General features: G+C 39.0%; 2 protein-coding genes across 7 annotated transcripts in view; both read right to left on the reverse strand.

The window, feature by feature from the left end:
- LOC121525904 (nesprin-2-like) overlaps positions 1 to 438 on the reverse strand; it is an 81,189-nt gene extending 80,751 nt beyond the window's left edge. Inside the window, exon 1 of one of the 2 annotated variants that reach the window (XM_041812111.1) lies at positions 276 to 438. In XM_041812111.1, the coding sequence (XP_041668045.1) occupies positions 276 to 314 (39 nt within the window). In that variant the 5' untranslated portion in view covers positions 315 to 438. The remainder of the gene's footprint in view (positions 1 to 275) is intronic. The other variant, XM_041812112.1, reaches the window with a different exon arrangement.
- A 3,695-nt stretch (positions 439 to 4,133) lies between these two features.
- Positions 4,134 to 18,469, reverse strand: part of LOC121525903 (microtubule-associated protein futsch-like) — a 32,861-nt gene continuing 18,525 nt past the window's right edge. For 2 of the 5 annotated variants that reach the window (XM_041812106.1, XM_041812104.1), the window contains exons 6-22: positions 17,991 to 18,325; positions 17,731 to 17,875; positions 17,384 to 17,584; positions 17,035 to 17,294; positions 16,666 to 16,825; positions 13,538 to 13,693; positions 13,180 to 13,320; positions 12,610 to 12,786; positions 11,884 to 12,021; positions 11,554 to 11,739; positions 11,321 to 11,434; positions 11,045 to 11,197; positions 10,850 to 10,957; positions 10,070 to 10,207; positions 9,016 to 9,150; positions 8,274 to 8,351; positions 4,134 to 6,626 (exon numbers count right to left, since the gene is read on the reverse strand). In XM_041812106.1, coding sequence (XP_041668040.1) covers positions 6,456 to 6,626; positions 8,274 to 8,351; positions 9,016 to 9,150; positions 10,070 to 10,207; positions 10,850 to 10,957; positions 11,045 to 11,197; positions 11,321 to 11,434; positions 11,554 to 11,739; positions 11,884 to 12,021; positions 12,610 to 12,786; positions 13,180 to 13,320; positions 13,538 to 13,693; positions 16,666 to 16,825; positions 17,035 to 17,294; positions 17,384 to 17,584; positions 17,731 to 17,875; positions 17,991 to 18,325 — 2,796 coding nt within the window. In that variant the 3' untranslated portion in view covers positions 4,134 to 6,455. The remainder of the gene's footprint in view (positions 6,627 to 8,273; positions 8,352 to 9,015; positions 9,151 to 10,069; positions 10,208 to 10,849; positions 10,958 to 11,044; positions 11,198 to 11,320; positions 11,435 to 11,553; positions 11,740 to 11,883; positions 12,022 to 12,609; positions 12,787 to 13,179; positions 13,321 to 13,537; positions 13,694 to 16,665; positions 16,826 to 17,034; positions 17,295 to 17,383; positions 17,585 to 17,730; positions 17,876 to 17,990; positions 18,326 to 18,469) is intronic. The other 3 variants (XM_041812105.1, XM_041812109.1, XM_041812110.1) reach the window with 3 other exon arrangements.

Below are 18,469 nucleotides of genomic sequence, written 5' to 3' on the forward strand. Positions count from 1 at the left end.
GGAAGAGACTTATTATGCAAAATAACTGATTTAAATGTAACACAATGCAGGCAAAAGTGAAAAAGCTTAAATATTAAGGGAAACAAAAATGTATCTCTCTTTGAGACTCATTAGTTTTTGTAACAAGTTCTTTTAAAATGCTTTGAAAATTGTAAAATAATGTTAAAGCCTATACATAATTTTGAGTGCTGTTTCAATATAGTAAACGTGTTTGGATAACTCTTCCCTGTGAACTCAGGGAGTGACCTGGGTATACCCCCCTGATGGGTGTTTACCTGACAGGTAAGAAGTTGCTGTTCCACACTGTCCTGCATGGTCGATGATCCAGCAGCAGCAGCAGCAGGTCCTGCAGCTACCAGGCTCCTCTGTGCTCTCTGCAGCCACAGCTCCAGCTGGCCCACCCTCTCCAGGCACACATGGAGGACACCGTCAGCGGGGCGGGGCCCAGGTTGTCGGGGCTCCTCCAGGTCCTGGGACACAAACACAACACACCCAACTGAACCTATCTGCTCCAGGGTCGCCGGTAGAGGGGAAAGAAGGGGAGAGGGAGCTACACTGGGCTCAACTGTAGCTTTAAACTGACTCCACCTGAGCAAGTTGTAGCTCTAACACTAACCTACACAGACAGATCTGGTCTTTCATTCTACTTCTAACATACTTCCAGTCTCCTTCCTCTGCCCTGGTTCTCTCCCTCTCTCTTTCTCTTTCCTTCGCTCTGTGTCTTTCCCTCTCTGCTCCACCCACCTGTGGCAGAAACCACTTCCTGGAGCGAAGTCAGAGCTCCAGTGACAGCGGCTTTTTATCACAGGAGAGAGAATGACAGAGAAAGAAAGCGGCCTCGGGCTGCAGGGGAGGAGCTGAGACAGAGGGCTGACCAGGCGAGCTGAGTAAGCAGTAAACACAGAAACACTGCCCTGCTTCCTCCTGAAACTGTTACAGCTTGTTAGCTGTCAATCATCTGCTCTTTCGCTCCTTACAGAACCTCGTCTATAGGCGCTCTTTTTCTTTCAGTCTACTCTTCTTTGTTGATACTGTTGTGACCTCTGCTCCCCTCTTGTAAACGTGACTTATTAGCATTTTGAATGATGTAAGTTCAAACACAGACGTTTCCTTTGAGAGGATTTAAAGCAGGCTTAAAAAGACGTGAACACCAAAAGTCAACAAAACCTGCTTTGAACACCGTTCAGCTTTGAAGTCATTCAGTCAAATGTAAAAGAATAAACCTCACTGTATTTTTTTTTGTAAGTTTGTCTTGAATAAATAATAGTTTCAGACAACTTCTACTACAGCTACACTTGCTAAAGAATGTATAATGATCGTGACTTGTCCCTTCATATGATTAAATTATTCCTAAGAATGAAAACAATCTGCCTTTCCAGGCCAAGATCATGCTCTAAAAACAGTTTGGTCAAACCTGTCCATGTTTGACAGGGCACATAAAGAACATAAGAAGAACAAGAAGTTTAGGCTTCAGTTTTTATCCTTTTAGACCTTTAAAAGTTCAATCTAGTGATTGCAACTGCCAACCCATTCCTACACTACTCATCTGCTCACTGTAGGGGTGTTTACAGTTTCACACTTTTAGTATAAAGTACAGAAGACTGAGTAGGAACAAACAGAATATCCTAGAGGTTTTAATGAGAAGGTGGCTCTGCCCTGTTCTTTTTTATAAATTCTGTTATGGACTGTGAGTCTAGAGTAGATGTGGACTATTCTATTTTAATAGACATGCATAGGAATCAACATGTCTGGAAGCACTCTTGTCTCATTTTAACATTAATTTTACCATTTTTTTGTTAGTGTTACTGTGTTTGTCTCCTGGGACGACACAGATTCAGCTATTTGGTGAGTGAATAATGCCTGGATTTACATGTTCTTCTTTATATTCAATTTTGAACCTCCTTTGTAAGTTTGTTTTTCATTTTGTCTTTTAAACTGTTCTTGTGATTATTTTCCACCTGGTGTAAATTGTTTTAAAAAGTGTCACAGGTGTTGCTCATACACTGATGAAAGCTTCGAGCTGCAACACATCTGTTTATTGTTTGCTACTGACGCATATATATTTTTTAATAAAAATGGTGAAACTATGACAAGTGCTGATCTATTTGGGCCGGCACTGATAATCCTGGATTTTGTTGAGCCTGAAACAACAGCTGCTACTGAAATATGATCAATCCTAAACCTCTAAGGATCTCTGATCTTTTCTTAACAGCTTACCATATGAAAAATATACTCAAATTGATTGATTTATACTGCTGTTTTCTAAGTGCCATTGTCTATATGTATTGCATCAGTGTCATATTTAGGATCTTTAGAGTAATATTAGGGTATTTTAGAGTGTTGAGTTAATATTAGGAATGATGTTTGAATTTTTAATTGTGTATAGTATGTATTTTGAATGCTATCTGTAAGTTGTATAACGATGTCACAGCCCCCACTTACAAGCTCCACAGAGTTTCTGGGGAGTCCCTTTTCACAAATGAGTTTTTGATGAATTATCATTATGGATTGTAATTGTATTTTTAATGGTTTTGTTAATAAACTGATTGATTGATTGATTGAGATCGCCAGTGTAATCCCAATGTATTGAGACAAACAGGTTTAGATCTTGAGAAAAAGGCTAAATGTACTCACTACAATGGAAAAGCAGAGTTATGGATGCACGTCCTCTCATGGAACCTCTGTAATACATTTTGTGTTAGCAAAAATAACAGTGGGAAAAGTAATCTTGCAAAGCAGATGGACTGGCCTGATTCCAAATCTGTGATCAGGCACATCCATCCTAATAAGCTTCAAGCTGGAACACTTTCTCAAGAATGACCCAAACAGTCAGTGCCATTAAAAAGAGACAGTAGCTATGGGTGCAGTTTAGCTGAAGTGACTGCAAGCCTGTAAACAATGACGGCCAGCAAAGAGATTAGCATAGATGAAACTACAAGGTATGGCAATTAATAATGAGACTTGTGAGGATAAAAACCATGTGGTTCAGTCACACAGTGTTATATATTTAAGGTTGTGTATTCACACACAACTTCACTGCTAGCTGCTTGATTGAAGTGGATGTGTTTTGCTAAGGCGTTAGAAAATGATTAGCTTAAAAGTTGAGCATTGCAGTGAAAACTTTTTTTTGTGAGGAAAGTATACTTTGCTCTGCTTTCAACCAGCTATAGAATGAGTTAAATCTACTTGGCTTCATGGCGTGGCAATGGCTGCCTGCTGGAGTGGCACAAACCTACTGTGTTGTATGTTTTGTTGCTTATCCAACTACCCTCAGAGTTTATTTTATTTCAGTTCTTAAAAGTTGTGCCTTTCCCAAACAGTCTGAGGAGTGTTGAGCAGAAGGATGTGAAATATATCCCATGCCAAGTGGTTAGTACCCCATGTACACAGGCAGCCTACTTACCACATCATCCCCCTTTCTCTCAACCCTGTTAACAACTCTAACGAACTGTCTTATCTTTTCAATGATGCATAAAAAGAATTTAAAACAAAAATCTAAATCTACTCAAAAATACACTAATTGTAGTGCTACAGGTTTGGCATTCATTAGGCCTGAGAGTTAACTCAAAGTCAGTTCACATCAAAACTGCAATTTTATATTAACAAATCAAACTTCACAACAACAGTAAATCATACTGTGCATGGTTGTTTTTTTCTTGAACAGCAGTTTTGTCAATTCATTGCATTAGCAAGTTATTTTTGTGCAACCAGGCCTCAACTCTACATCCACTCCTGCGCAGTTAGAGGGTTAGGAAGAGGACGGTGCGTTTTAAGATATTTTTATGCATCATGCTTTTAGCAGGGCAGTGAATTTTTTACAAGGACTTTACTTAGAAGAGGCAAAACAGGCATTCACTTGTGCTTTACATCTAGCTTGGCAAATGTCTGAGAGTTAGACAATATGTTTGATTAATTCTGTTGTCTCCAGTGCCGTCTATCTCACAGCTTTCTGGGCTTATAGAAATGAAATCCAGAATTTGCGTGTAAATGTTTTTTTTGCCATGTATAAACCCTCAGCCTTCTGAAAGTGTGTTTATTTATACTCTGTTTATACACTTTCTATGTCTTCCTCCCCTGTGGTTCCACCCCCCTCTGTCCCCTCATGAGCTCCTGACACAGAGAAAGAGACGGAGGAGTGGATCACTGTTGTGGCTTTATTTGTATTTGTGTTTTTGTTTGGATATGTGGACAGAATGGAAAAATAGTGAAAAAGGTACAGGTACAGCACATGCCAGGTAATGTAAGACATCTCAGTACTGCTGCTTCCAGGTGAAAACCTTAAACCTCCAAAAATGACAGCTTCTTGGATTATGATGAAGTGCTTAAATCATGTGAGCATGTAAGTGACATCACTTTTGTTGAATTCCATAAAAAATTCTTATTAATAATCAATCAGAAAATTAACACTTAATTTGGAGCTGTGTGGTTTTCACCTGCTTGCATCAGTGTGTTAATCAGTAATAATGTCAAACCAGTGCATTTTCATGGTCAACAGTCATCTTAATAAAGGTATTTTACCAAACTATAAAACCTCCATCAGATCATGATCATATTCAGCTCATGGAAATACAAATTGCAGATGCATGAAAGCGAACAAACGAGTTTATTTCAACAGATATATTCTGTTTTTGTTGGCAAAAGCTTAGCTAATACATGAAAAGTCAACATTCAAAAAAGATGTTTTTTTATCATTATTTTTTATATGATACATAAAAACATGGGTTACAGAATATGCCTATTAGTACATTTCTTTCTGCCTTTTATAAAAACATATAAACCAACCAGATTTAAGGTCCATGCAGAAGCTTCTTTCAGAGCAGAATGTTAAAAACCATCCACCTCACATGCTAAATGCTATCAGTCTGCTTGAATCTTTTGGTGTAATCGTACCCATCACCCACTAACCACTTCTCATACAGTTGCATAAAATGTGCTGAGTCATCTCTACCCACATCTCAGTGGTGAGCACTCATTAAAGAATAAGCAGAATTACTCCATAAGGAAAGGCGAGCTCAGTAGTCCTTCACGTAAACACACAAATACTCGTAAAAAGATTTTTGGTTTCCTTACTCAGTCCTATCCTCTACACTCTATCCTCCATAATTCAATAAGAAACACTGATTAATAAGCAAACATCCAATGTAAACAAAAATCAGAAGCCAATATCTGGAATTTTCTGCCATGTAAATGCACTGAGAAATAAAAGTCATACATTTCTAGAAAAAACATGAAGGTTTAGGCTTGGTGCTAGAATAATGTGGTCTAGACTGATCTACTGATTATAGGAAACAAAGTTTCTAGGTTTAAATCTACATAAAGTTAAAGGTTCTGAGTTTAGTCGTTAAAAGGGGTTCTAGAAGAAGTTAAAAGCAAGTTTTTTCTACCAGATTCTAGAGGCGGACATGAAATCAAGGCAATTTTTCTAGACTAGATTTCAGTTCTACAACATAAGTAGAATTGGGAGGAATTGGAAGATTTAGGTTTGTATCTAGAAGAAAAATGCTTTGGGGTTCAATCTAAAAAAAGGTCAAAACAAAAGTAAAAACTTGTTCTACAGACTTTTGAGCAGCTGTAGTTTTAGAGTGGATTCTAGAAGAGGCTACAGGATTATAAGTCAAATCTAGAAGACAGCAGACATCTAGAGCAAGATACAAATGAAACCTCAGCTTGAGATTAAAATCTACAGTATAAAAAGCAGGGAGTTCTGATGTTTGTCACGTCAAGACTAAATGAAAAGCTCAACAGATGGCTTTGCAAGATAGATGAAACTCTTGAATTAAAAATATATATTAATGAATGTTCATAGACTATAATCTGGAAAAGAGTGGGAGGTCCAGTGTTTTATCAGACATATTTTAATGTTTCAAGGCTTGCTTTTGAATATTCCAGACAAAGCCTTAAAATCAAGGCTCAAGGGGTTCATCAAGACAATAAAGGGGACATCAAGGAAGCTTGGTTTCTAGAAAAGGCACTCTGAATATGGAGGCAGCTTGCAGATCTAGAATAGGTTGTGTTCTAGGTTTGGTTCTTGCAAATGCTAGGGCTTCTAGAGTTTACTAGGAGGGAAAGTATGCTTCAACAGCAACTCTCGAGAAATCGCTGAGTATTATTTCCAAAAGAAGCAGCATTAGTAATTCCATCTGCAGATAAATGTTTGCGCTCGAGAAGAGGAATTCCATGATTTATTTCAGAGTGCACACAAAGTCTAATCCAGCCCTAATCTGAGAGAAGTTCTAGGGTTGGTTTAGAGTCAGGTTAAGAAGAGGTGAGGCCTACATGATTTTGGTTTCTGAATAAACTGGAGTACTTAGAAATGATCAAGAAAAAATGACTGAATCTAGTAGAATTCAAAGGCTTGTTTCCAGGTTTAACTTTCTGCACAATGCTCTAGAAGAAGCTGGGCGTTCAGCGCTTACTTCAAGAAGAAAAAAGTTGTAGTCAAAGAAGTTCTAGATCTAGGATACTACACATCTCTGCTGGGCCGCAGACTCGGCTTTGGAGACTTTGACTGTGGCGGTTGTGTTTACCATGCTCTCGGGCAGGGACTGAGTTCTGACTGTGCCCAGGGGTTTTGATAAAGCTTCAGATGAACTTGCTTCTGCGCTGTCAGTGGGACCCTCAACACCCTGAAGAAACATGAGCAGGGTTAGAAGATCAGTCAGGTCAGTCAGTTAAAAATACACAAATCATTTAGTCCAACACAGGATTACAAGTCACACAGTTACTGAAGCACACTCTGTTATGGAATTATATAAATGATGTTACTAAAAGGTTTTGTTATATCAGTTTGTGTAACCTGCTGTAATGTAATATGGCATTTTTTAAAGTTCAGATTCTTTTTAAATATTTGCCAAAAATGTGGAGATCGACAAAGATAGTAAAAGAAAATAAAAAGAACCAACACCTGATGAGCTGCAAGACAAAGGCAGTAATATTTTAGATTTTTACCATTGCACATTTATTACATTTAATGACCAATAAAAACACAATGACACTCTTTTGACTCAACTTCCCTTTTTGTGGCATACAGCATAAAACTTAATTTTCTACAGAAGAATAAACTATAATAAAATAGATAGAAGATGTTTTGTCTTCTGAAAAGGCTGGAAACATGTGCTGTAACAGCTGTGCTTTGGTGTTTTTTGAAAAAAAGATGGGATTTAATGGAACAGCTATTGTGACAATTTTTTAACCAGGGCATCTATGGTATTGCATCCCTTCCAAGGGATCCATTTTTTTGCTATGGATGTGGTGCTATCAAAACTGAGGAGGATGAGAATGTAAGCAGGATGATGTGAAAACAAAAGTATGATATGGAAACAGAGCATGTGAGTGGAGTCGAAGGCCTCTGTGTTTGGCACTATTTTGCAATACAACATTTGGTTACATGTTCTTCCGACTCCACATATTGCAATCTCCCGATCAGCTGCTTGGACATGTGGCTTTGAGACAACAACAAACTAAGCAAAAACTAGTTATTTCAGCTCATTTTTTACTTCAACAGATGACACATTGTTTTCAGAGGGTAAACATATTTTCCTTGATTTAACCAGGAAGAACCTCATTGAGATTAAAAATCTCTTTTTCAAGAGTGTCCTGGCCAAGACAGGCGACAGCACAGTAATATTATATTGTACTGATTGAGGCTTTTCTGAATAACCAGCAACTGGAGAATAAAGTGACAGCTATAGACTTACATGCCTCCAGCTCACTCTGCTTAAAGAGCAACGCACACTGAAATCACTTGAGGCGAATGCCACTACTTCTTTGCAACATGACAAAGCCATGGAAAACCAAATAGAGCACAGCTGCTGCAGCTTGTCTGAACAGTGCAGCTTATGGTCTTTCAGGGTTCACTGTGACAGCAGAGGGTGAGTAATGCTGTAGCAAACAGTACACAGACTGTTATACTGACAATTTCCGTTTACGTGTGGTCATTTAAGCTGTTTTACAAAGTTAGGGAAATCTTTTGCTGCCTCACTAATACATGAATTTAATTCAACTTACATTAGAGAATACTTGTTACATATTTAATAATAGTGTCAGATTTGATCTGTATCAGCAGGTACTCAAAGCCCTGGTATTGAATTGGCATCAGAGCTCAAAAATTGGATCGGTGCATCACTATTGAGCAGGACAGACTTGATAATGGCATATGTTGATTTTATGGATGGATATGGTGACCGATGACAGAGACTGTTTAAAGACTTATCCTTTTTTGTTTCTTGGTTTTGGTTTTAATAAGAGCCAGTGGTGATGTTTAGAAAAGTTACCTGTGCAGCTCCTTCAGTCTGCTCAGTCCTTTGTTCAGTGTCAACATTTGTCTCCTCTATCACCGTCACCATGGGCTCCTAACATCAAAAATGACATTTACAAAAAAATTCTACATAAATTCCCTGCAAGAGATAAAACATTGGTAATGTATGAGGAGTTAAAATGATGGGTTTATTTAAAGTGCTGTGACACAAGTTAAAACATTGTTCAATACTGCCCTCTAGAGGAAAAACTAAGTCCAAAATCAGATGTGCAGGGAGGTCAGTGAAAAGAAAACAGAAATGGATAGTGCAGTGATTGAAGAGAAGTATTAATCCATCAGTAAAGGGTTTTTAGAGGGTGATGGAGCTGAAGATGAGATGGAAAGAGAGATGAGGAAGGTGAAGGCACTTGTGGCTAGCACTGATGTGGAGAGCAGAGTGACCCAGAGCAAGAAAGGTCTGCTTCATGCTGGAATTCAAATTAATTTAAATGGGACTTTTTTTTTAGATGTGTTGCATTGGGATGAGTTGTAGGTATCAGGTGTTTTCTCAAACTACATTACCATTTCCCTTTAATTTTCTCAATAACCTATTATGACATCCACTGTGGTTATACACTCGATAAGAAGCTACACTTCCTTTGCTCTGGGTCAAACAAACTCCAAGAAGAAAAGAGCGGACCTAAAGGATTGTGGTAAGAGGAAGACAACATATAGGAAAGGCTTTTTTTTTTTCCACTGCAGCGCTCTTTCTTGGTTACCTCTGGAGAAGAGCCCAGGAAAGCATCCCAGAGCCACCATAAAACACCTCCTCCACCTTCTTCCAATCTCTGCTCCTCACTCCCTGATTTCTCTGTGGCTTCCACAGCCTGGAGCACGCCTCCATGCTCCCGCTGCTGAGACGGAAACACGCTCATGTGCAGAGTCACAAAGTAAAGGGGGGTTTGGTCGAAATGCATCTGGGACACTGAACTGAAAGCTGACACTGCCTCTGCTTGTGATTGTTAATTTTCCCTCTGATAGCTACCACAAAGCAGGGTTTTTACATTTATAGTTGTTAAAAAGACAGTAGCATTGATAATAATGTCGTATAAATCTTAACTTAAAAAAATGAAACATTTTTGTCATGCATTCTTAAATGTTTCCTTCATTTTTAAGTGTACTTGACACAAATTGTTTATTTGCAAAAGCCTTACATTAAATAATTTCAGCGCTGTCAAACATTCTGTTAGCAGCACTTTTTATTGTTTATTACATCTAGAAAACGTGTTATTTAAACTTTAATTTATTTATTTCACATATATACATATATACTTTCTTTCTGTATTTTCTGTAAAGCACTTTATGGATTTAATCAACATTAAAGTCCTAATAAATACACCTTAACTTACTACTTCTACCTATTTATGATAAGAATTTCCACTAAAACATACTTAGAAACCTTAGTTCAATGTCCCAATCTCTGCACTTTAACCAGCTTGTATTAAAAGCACACACAAGACCAATACCAATTGAAAAAGTAGTAGTATTAGTAAAAACACAAATCAGTTTCCAATTATTGTTATAAACACATTAAGGAATGGGAAATCAGGCATGTTAGTACCGATTACTGACACAGTATAAAGTCTCAAAAACATAAAAGAATCACCTTCTGAGGCTAACGGTAGCAGACATAGCATATTAATAACACAAATCAAATAATCCATTCCACTTAGTTTCATGTAAATGAAGAAAAACAATTTGCTTGCACACTAGACAAAATTATTCTCATGTTGAGATCATTAAACTAGCTGCATTTCTCCTTTTCCTCCTTACCTTGGCGCCCTCAGGTGTCCAGGACCTCCTCTGTTCAGCTGAAGAACGCTCCACCGTCAGGAGAGCAGCTCCGGATTTCCTCAATACGTCCTCCTCAACATGGGCTATTCTGATCTGGCCCTGCTCCGTGCCTCCTTTCTGTAAGACAACATAAAGAGCAGTTTCATCATCAATGATGAAGAAGATGGGTGCAAAAGAGGCTACTGAAATCAGTACACTATGGGACAATTCAGAGGAATAATAAGTGTGAAAAAAGCCACAACTTGACTAACAAATTAGGTAAGCTAGGTGATTACTTTATCAAAAAATAAAGTTAGTAAAATGTCCTTAGAAAGAGCATATGCATGCAAAGATTTGGAGGTTTACAAAGAAATTTCTTAAGTATCCAAAAGGCAAAAGTGCATTGACTTTGAGGATATGCTGTAACTTCATGCATAAGTCAATACAACGATGCAGACTTTCTGAGTTCTGCCCTAACTTGTGGAACATTTACCAGCAACTAGTCTGAGACAAAATTCACAAAAAATGAAGAACTTTTGACTGGTATGGTAGTCAATTTTCTATGAGACCTTTGTAAACAAAAAGATGCCATTGTATATAATGTAATCTCTTGAGAGAGGATCATAGATGGGAGCATATCTTAAGTGTTACTGGTGTTAAATCTATACTTCAGTTTCACAAGGTAGTGCAAAGTTCTAAGTGTTTCAAGTCATGCTGTAGTAATTGCAGACAATTTCTAGTGAAACTATGGTTCATGTCTTTTGAGAAGACAAAATTTACCTCATCATCCTTTGAACCAGATTTCAGGAGTGGATGCTGAGACGTTGTTGATGGAGCTTTGGCTGTGACCGGAGTTGGAGGCTGCTGGATGAACAGAGCCGGAACTTTCTGCGGAAAGAGTAAAACAAAAGGTTCAGTAATAGCTACTCCAAGTTTGTCCACATTAGTGACTGATTCAGTGATGTGTTTGCTAACCTTCTCAAGTTCAAGCAGCAAACCCTGGAGTTGGTCAACGACGGTAAAGACGACCAGGGTCTCTTCAGCCTTCTCTGGCAGACAAAGACCTGGTTTGCACTTCTGGATCTCAGCTATCGTCCTGCGCATGGACTGGATTCTCTTCTCAACAGCCTGTACACATCATGTGGATAGATTTTTATATTATAATTGACTCAGGAGTCCCCCTTTATGTTATCCTTAAGGATCGCACCATTATAGAAGAGGACCACTACTGAAAAATGTTCCTCTCCTCACCTTGAGGCTTTCTTCTTTAGGACTGGGGAAAGCCTCAGGAGATGTTAATAAAGTCTTGATCTCCGAAACGTTGTTCTCCATTCGCCTGACTTCACTCTCAATCGCTTCCACCTCCTGAACAACAACAAAAAATTAACACATCTTAGTATTAAAAGGGCACAAGAGGGGGGAATAAGCATCCGATGTTTAGGTAAAGAGAACATAAATATGAGAATTTATTGTTTAAGACTCACAGCAGCAGCGTGCTCAAGCTGAGACAGAGGAGCAGCAAAGCTGTCCTGAACATTGGACACTTCATGATCGGCTTCGATCAGCTGTTCCTGAAGCTTTGTGATGTCGCAAACCTGTGACATTTCTGTAAGGACGGAGCTGAAGCCCTGCAGAGTGCTTCGGATCTGTGCCGAGTCATTAAGCACCGTCTGCAAATCAAAGAAACAAGAATAACTGTACGAAGACAACTTAAAACATTCTCTTTTAGAATGGCATAATACATTTTTAGACATAATTTTAATATTAAAGTCCTGTATGAAAAAGGAAGAGCAAAGACAGTTTAAAGTACCAACCTTCAGAGCTTGAACATGGCTGCTCAGATCTTTAGCGGTGGTGTAGGTGCAAGGAGATGCAAGCCATGTTTGAGCCTCAGACATCCAGCTTTTAGAACTCTTGATCATCTCCTGATGCTCCTGAAGCCACATGTGGATCTGAACAGGAACACAAACAGTACTTTGTTTGTCAAGACACAAAACCAAGTGTTTGGGCCCTGCAGCACAGATACCAACCTAGAGGTTGTCCACATGTTGGAGAAAGATGCATTTGAAAAAACTCTTTCTAAATGCCATCAAAACAAAAAACGAGTGCAGCTGCTGTCAGTGCATGTTAGGTGCAGAATAAAACATCTTTGCACTACGCTCACAAAATGAGTAAGTAAACAAGTATGGATACCAAAGTGAGATGACATCATTGAGACATGATGACTTTAAAGATGAACGTTTAGACAAGTCTTTGAGACAGTACAACACATAACTGAACAACAGTTACTCAAGAAATTCACATTTACTATTCATTTGAGGAACAGCACCCAAAAACAAAGTATATTTAGGGACTTCAATACACGGTTTTGGGAAATGGGAGGGAACTCATAATTACACACAATACCAAACAAATCTACTATAGAAGCTTGTAATTATAATAGAACAACATAAACAGTTAATTAGAAAGGTAACATTTAAGACTGGCAGATTCAGTTGTAAAAAGCCGAATGACTTAAGGTATACTAAGGTGTTACTGACCTTGCTGAGGAGGGTGGTCCTCTGCTCCGCCTGTTTAGCAAGCTGAGAGTGGAGCTGCTGGACCTCCACCAACCTCTCTGTGAGGCTCAATGCCTCCTCTGGCTTCTCCAAGTCCTGCATGGCCACCTCCAGTGCCGCCATGCACGAGTGCCACACATCCAGCTCATCCCACACACGCTGAACAGAGACAAAACATCAGATGTGGAGATCAATTAATGTAATAATTTATTGAGTGTTTGAATTATTCAGTCTTTTTCTCATCAGGTGAACAGAATGACCTAAACTTGCAATCTTATTAAAAAGAATTCAGGGTTACATGGAGTTAAAACAAATAATAAAAATCAGGGACTTTTATTATCTATCATGAGATTTTAGATAAACGCTTAGAGTACGCTTTCCAACCACAGGTTTTTCATCACTGAAATGGAAACATTTAGATCCATCCTCAAAGCTGTCTGGCTTTAAACCTTTGCAGTTTCAAAAAATCGAAAGTAATCTGACTCTTTCTGCTGCAGAGCAGACTTAAAAATTCTACAAACCAAGTCCTTTTACCAGCAAGTGACTTCTTACCTTTTGAGTGACCTTTGCTTGGACCACAGAGGGGCTTCTCTGTTCAAGTCTTCTCTGAACTGACCTCAGACCGACCAGGATCTCAGACAGCTTAGCCCCCAGCCTGTGGACAGGACCACTCCTCTTCACTGCCTCTCCTACCTGATGATTGAATCAAATACAAAAAACTGTTTTTGTATTGTACAACTGTGGGCAATTTAGAGTCACCAATTAACCCAATAAGTATGTTTTTTGACTGTGGGAGAAGTTAAACATTGTATTTTTAAATATCTGTGTTCTTTGCTCTTCCCAAATTTCCTTTTTTTTTGACAAATAATTTCTTAAATTTTAAATTTAAATATATTACAATCTTGGGTACCTTCAGTTCTACTTTATGCAGGGACTGTTTGACCTCCTTTTGCTGGCCTTCGATCTCGACCGGGACTGGAGTGTTCATGTCTGTGTACTTCATTCTCAGGCTCTCCATGATGCGCTGGAGCAAAGCCTTCTGGGTACACATCTGGCTATGAACCTCCTGAAACCAGAGAGAGAAGAACAGTGTAAATTTAGGAAGAGGACAAAAAGTACCGAATATGAAGGGGAAAGGGAAACTTTGTGTTCTGCAGCAATACGCAAAAATATCAATATTTATTGATTTTCTTTTCATGACATTTCATTGCAGAGTACAAGAAGAGGACGGTTTCTCACAACCACAAACAGCGTCCTCAGAAAAACACTTGTAAGCAAACTGATAGCAAACGGTGTCTGGCAGCACATTTTCTTTAAGGCATCTACATAAGCATAGTTTCTTTCTGAAGGGTGTAATTTTCTCAGTCAATTATTATACATTTTGCAGAGCTTCTTAGCTTCATCTTTCAACATCTCACTAAACAAACTGCCTTTTTTCTCCTAGCACTTTCTTTTAGCAGTTGGCTCTCTCTCTCTCCTGTGCTGCTTTCATCAAGCAAAGCCTACCTCTCCAAAGTCATTCACCTCAATAACAATCAAAATGTGCTCTTTCCTGATGTAAAATAAAGTACTGAATCCAAGATAAAAAATAAATGTGTTAAAATGTGAAAATAATACAGAGGCTACCTGCGTCTGAATTTATCCGATGCTCTACTTGGAGGATGGTGAATCTTGTTATCACAACAGAAAACTGAGCTTGTTTCTGTGCGAGCATGTGTGTGTGTGTTTATGTGATACAAAGAAGAAGGAGGAGATAATTGGGGGGAGAGGGTTTCTGTACAGAAGGAAGGGGGATAAGTGTTTGTGTCTCCTCTTGAAGGGCTACATTTCTTGGAGCATTGCATGCATGCATTTAAAACCTGTTGGACTAATTTGAACATTTCGAGGGAAAAGGTCAATGTGAAGAAAGTTTTAAGAGTCTTGGAAAAGCGAGTAAATTTGGAAATTGGGTTCTGATGCTGAAGTCATTTATTTGAGCCACTATTTAACCACTTTTGTCATCCATTTATCCACTATCATTTGTCACTTTTCATCATTTTTGCCTCTTTTAACCCCCTTTACCACACTTAAACCCATTTAACAATTATTTCCTCCCATCATTGCAACTTTAAACACATTTTTGCCCATTTCAACCTATTTTTGCTCTTTTTAAAATCCAATTCACTACCTTGCCACTCATTTTTGCTACTTTTCACCTTTTTTGTCTCTATTTAAAACCCTTTTCACCACTGCTATTTCACTGTGTTTGCATCTTTTGACTCATTGTCACTTCTTATAACCAATTTGCCATTTTTAAATCTTATTTCTCCACCTTCCCTTCCTTTTTGCCATTACTAACCCATTTTTACAACTTACCACTGATTGTTTACTCTGTTAACACATTGTGTAAACATTATTTCTTATCATTACTAACCCATTTCCACCACTGTTTCACCACTTGCTGTAACTGTCTTACACTGAATTAAATCAAATAAAGTTTGTGAGCAGGACATTTCATTAAATGCTATATATTTGAGTGGACTTTGTTCCTTTTCAAAAAGATACAGAAATTCAAAGAATAATTAAGAGAGCTAAGGAAAATCTAAACATTTATGACAGTATAACTTAGATTAAATTAAAAACCTTTAGACGCTTCTTCCTCTCAAGTATAGCTGTAAATATGTGTCTGTGGACTGACTTGGACAACAAAAGCCACCTGGATGATGAGATCCACTTACAAAGCAGAACAAAAGATGTCTGCTACGAGAGGAGGGGTGAAAGTAGGGGAGTGATGGGGGAGATTTGGGGTAACGGAGGGTCTTTTATCAGCACAGACCCTCTGCAGAGGTATAGTATTAGAAAGAAAGAGAGAGAGCACAAGAGAGAGGGAGAGCTGAAGTGAATGAGGAGCTGCTGGCCTCCGCTCAGGTTTCAGGACAAAGAGCAGAGTGATTCTGTGGGTCGGTGGGTTCATAGACATGAAAACTAAACACTGAGCGGTGCACCGGACGAAGGCCAACTCAACCGTTACATTCTGACGTTTCAGATTTAGTGGACACTTTGTTCATTATTTTACTCTGAATACATCTCAGAACCCCTTTGCATCAATTTATGACTCTTTTCACCTTTGTTAACCTGTATCGTTTATTAAATTGTAATATAAATATCCCCCAGACCTGTGCAAAGGCCTCATCAAAATAAACTTTTTGTGGGTAAACAACCAGCTAAGCTTCATAAGAACCATTGTATTTACTTCCTGGTATGCAATGTCATTGTAGATGGCAATAATGTTTAATAAATGAACACTTTTTTTTTTAGAAAATATTCTTTTAGCTGTTGAGATGTCTTCAGGTTGGGGATTTCAAGCTCATTGTTGAAATATTTTCTTTTTCACTTTTTTTTTTTAAATAGGGCTTTGTAAAATGATAGCGACACTGAGTACACGTGCATCTTTGTGTTTTGAGTTCAGATGACTAAACTGTCCTCCCTCATTAGAGGCTTGTTATTCACACTCCACTAGCTGGGGGGGCAGACACTCAGAGCTAACTGTGATGTGCTGATTAGATTGGAAATTCCTCAGCTGATGGTCTTCAAGAGGGTCCCAGGAAAACGATCAAAATGAATAACTACTAAAATTCATCTGTTTTTGGCTTTCCTGCTATCAAGACATCAACTGTATCTGCTCAAGAGGGACATTCTTTAAAAGAGAAATCAGGATACAATCTTGTTCTATATGCTTGGATTTTGTAATTTGTGATTTTCGTCCCAATTCAACAGGCCACTGTTGTAGAGTTAAAGGAAGAGGATTTACAAATCCTCGTCACACACCCAATAAAATCCATAGCAGCAGATGTTGAAAAGTGGAACCACGCTGCATTTTTTGCATGTGGATAAAAGTGTAACAGTTGAATTGAATATTTGCCCCAAAAGATGGGGTTATAGAAACGTAATGAATTCGGAATGTATAAAAGGTAATAGTTTATTAGTTTTAAAGCTGCTGCAAATTTTGTATCAGATAAATGAGGTGCAATTGCAACTAACTTTCTTTGGGATTCTGACCTGTAGCTGCTGTGTGCTGCCCGTCTTCTCCATCTCTGACAGAACACCGTTTGCAGCCTCCATCCAGACCTTGATGCCCTGCAGCTCTTCCCGAACCTTTTCTCTCTCCTCCAGCTCCAAACGGGCGGCCTCCAAACCCTGCATGCTCCTCTGCTTCACACTGTGAAGATGCATCAACACATACATCAAAGAATTAAAACTGTGGTTGGTTTTGTATTGTATCACACCACGGCGAATCATATTGCACCCTATCACATTGTACTGTACTGTATCACAACCTAGTGTATCCTGTCTTAACCATTTAAAACTTGATTTTTTTTTTGAAAACTTAACTATATAACATGAACTACTTATTGAATACCATCTTACCTGCCATATCGACCTTGCATTGCCTGCAGTCTCTGACAGATTGGAATAGAAGGAGCCTGCTCAAGGTGGGCGGGGACGCCAACCAGTCTAGCAGTGCGCAGTTCCAGTGCAGACAGGGCACGATGTTCACAGTCCAGCCTGTCCTGGTACTGTTCCCAGGGCTGCAGCAGGTCCTGAAGCTCCTCAGTTGAGGCTTTAACCTTAGAGCTATCAGGAAGCTCCTTCTCCACCTGGTCTAGGACAGTTGAGGCCTTCTCAACCTGAGAGAAGGGAAGAAAAAATACTTGAAATACCAAATAAATTGAGCAAATCTGAACATTTATGGAATTCATTCTGTGGTATAACTTACGCTGTTGGTGATTTTGCTCCATTCATTGACTCTCTGTGTACTCCGGGCTGACAGCCACAGTGTACAGCGGCGTAGTCTTGCTAGTCGTTTCCAGAGAGCAGTCATGTTGGTCACCCTGCCTCCACAACAGCTCTGCTCTGGGCACCACTCCTTCAGCTCTTCCAGACGCTTCTGCAGCACCTCAACCTCCTCCGACAAAGCCTGTCAATAAAAAATTAATAGCACTTCAACATAACAAGGCAAAGATTAAGTGGTAAAAAGGAGACCTCAAAGACCAAAAATGTGTGTGTGTGTTTTTTATTTTCTACGGCTAACCAGGGCAGCAAAATCTAAACTTTTATACATACTTTAAGCTTGGCTTGCTGGTCAGTGCAGTCGGCTAGACAGGTGACTTTCTGACAGATGTAGTGTGAAAGGTTGTTCTCTGCACTCCTCAAACTCTTCATGATTTCATCATGACACTTGGTGTACTTCTTGTGGTTTTCAGCACACCTAAAACACAAAAATGCTGATCTGTCTTGGTTCATAACGAAGACATTGCTCTACTGACATGAAAAAGAAAAAGGAGTAAAAGAATGAAATTTCTGTCTGAAGATCTCTATCTTACCTGCTCAGGCGATCCAGGTGTACATGCCCCTTTGCCTGAATAGTGGACATCCTCACCAGGAGCTGACTCAGAATATTCTCCTGGAGCTGCTCCACCTTCTGAGGGGACAGGTAAGGATGGAGGACATTCTGGCTCTGTAGATTCTCCACATGAGTCTGGAACTGCTGCTGCAGTGTTTCCAAAGACTGCTGTGTCTCCTCCACCCTTTCAGAGCAGGGGCCAGAAGAGCCGTGAGGTGGCAGGAGAGAGACTTCAATGCCTCTCAGGAACTGGGCTGCTTGTTTCACAGCAGATATGTAGTTTCTGAAATACTCTTTGGCTTTGGAGATTTCCAGCTAAAAAACACAAAATAACACAAATATAAGTAGAAATTACATTTCAGCACAAGATTTCAGTCCAATTTTGAGAAGTTTTTGAAGTTTTTCTTCCTGCCTGTTCTATGTAGTTCTCCCAGCATAGTTTAGAGTACACAGAACAGT

This window comes from Cheilinus undulatus, linkage group 18 (genome assembly GCF_018320785.1).
Source record: "Cheilinus undulatus linkage group 18, ASM1832078v1, whole genome shotgun sequence".
NCBI lineage: Eukaryota > Metazoa > Chordata > Actinopteri > Labriformes > Labridae > Cheilinus > Cheilinus undulatus.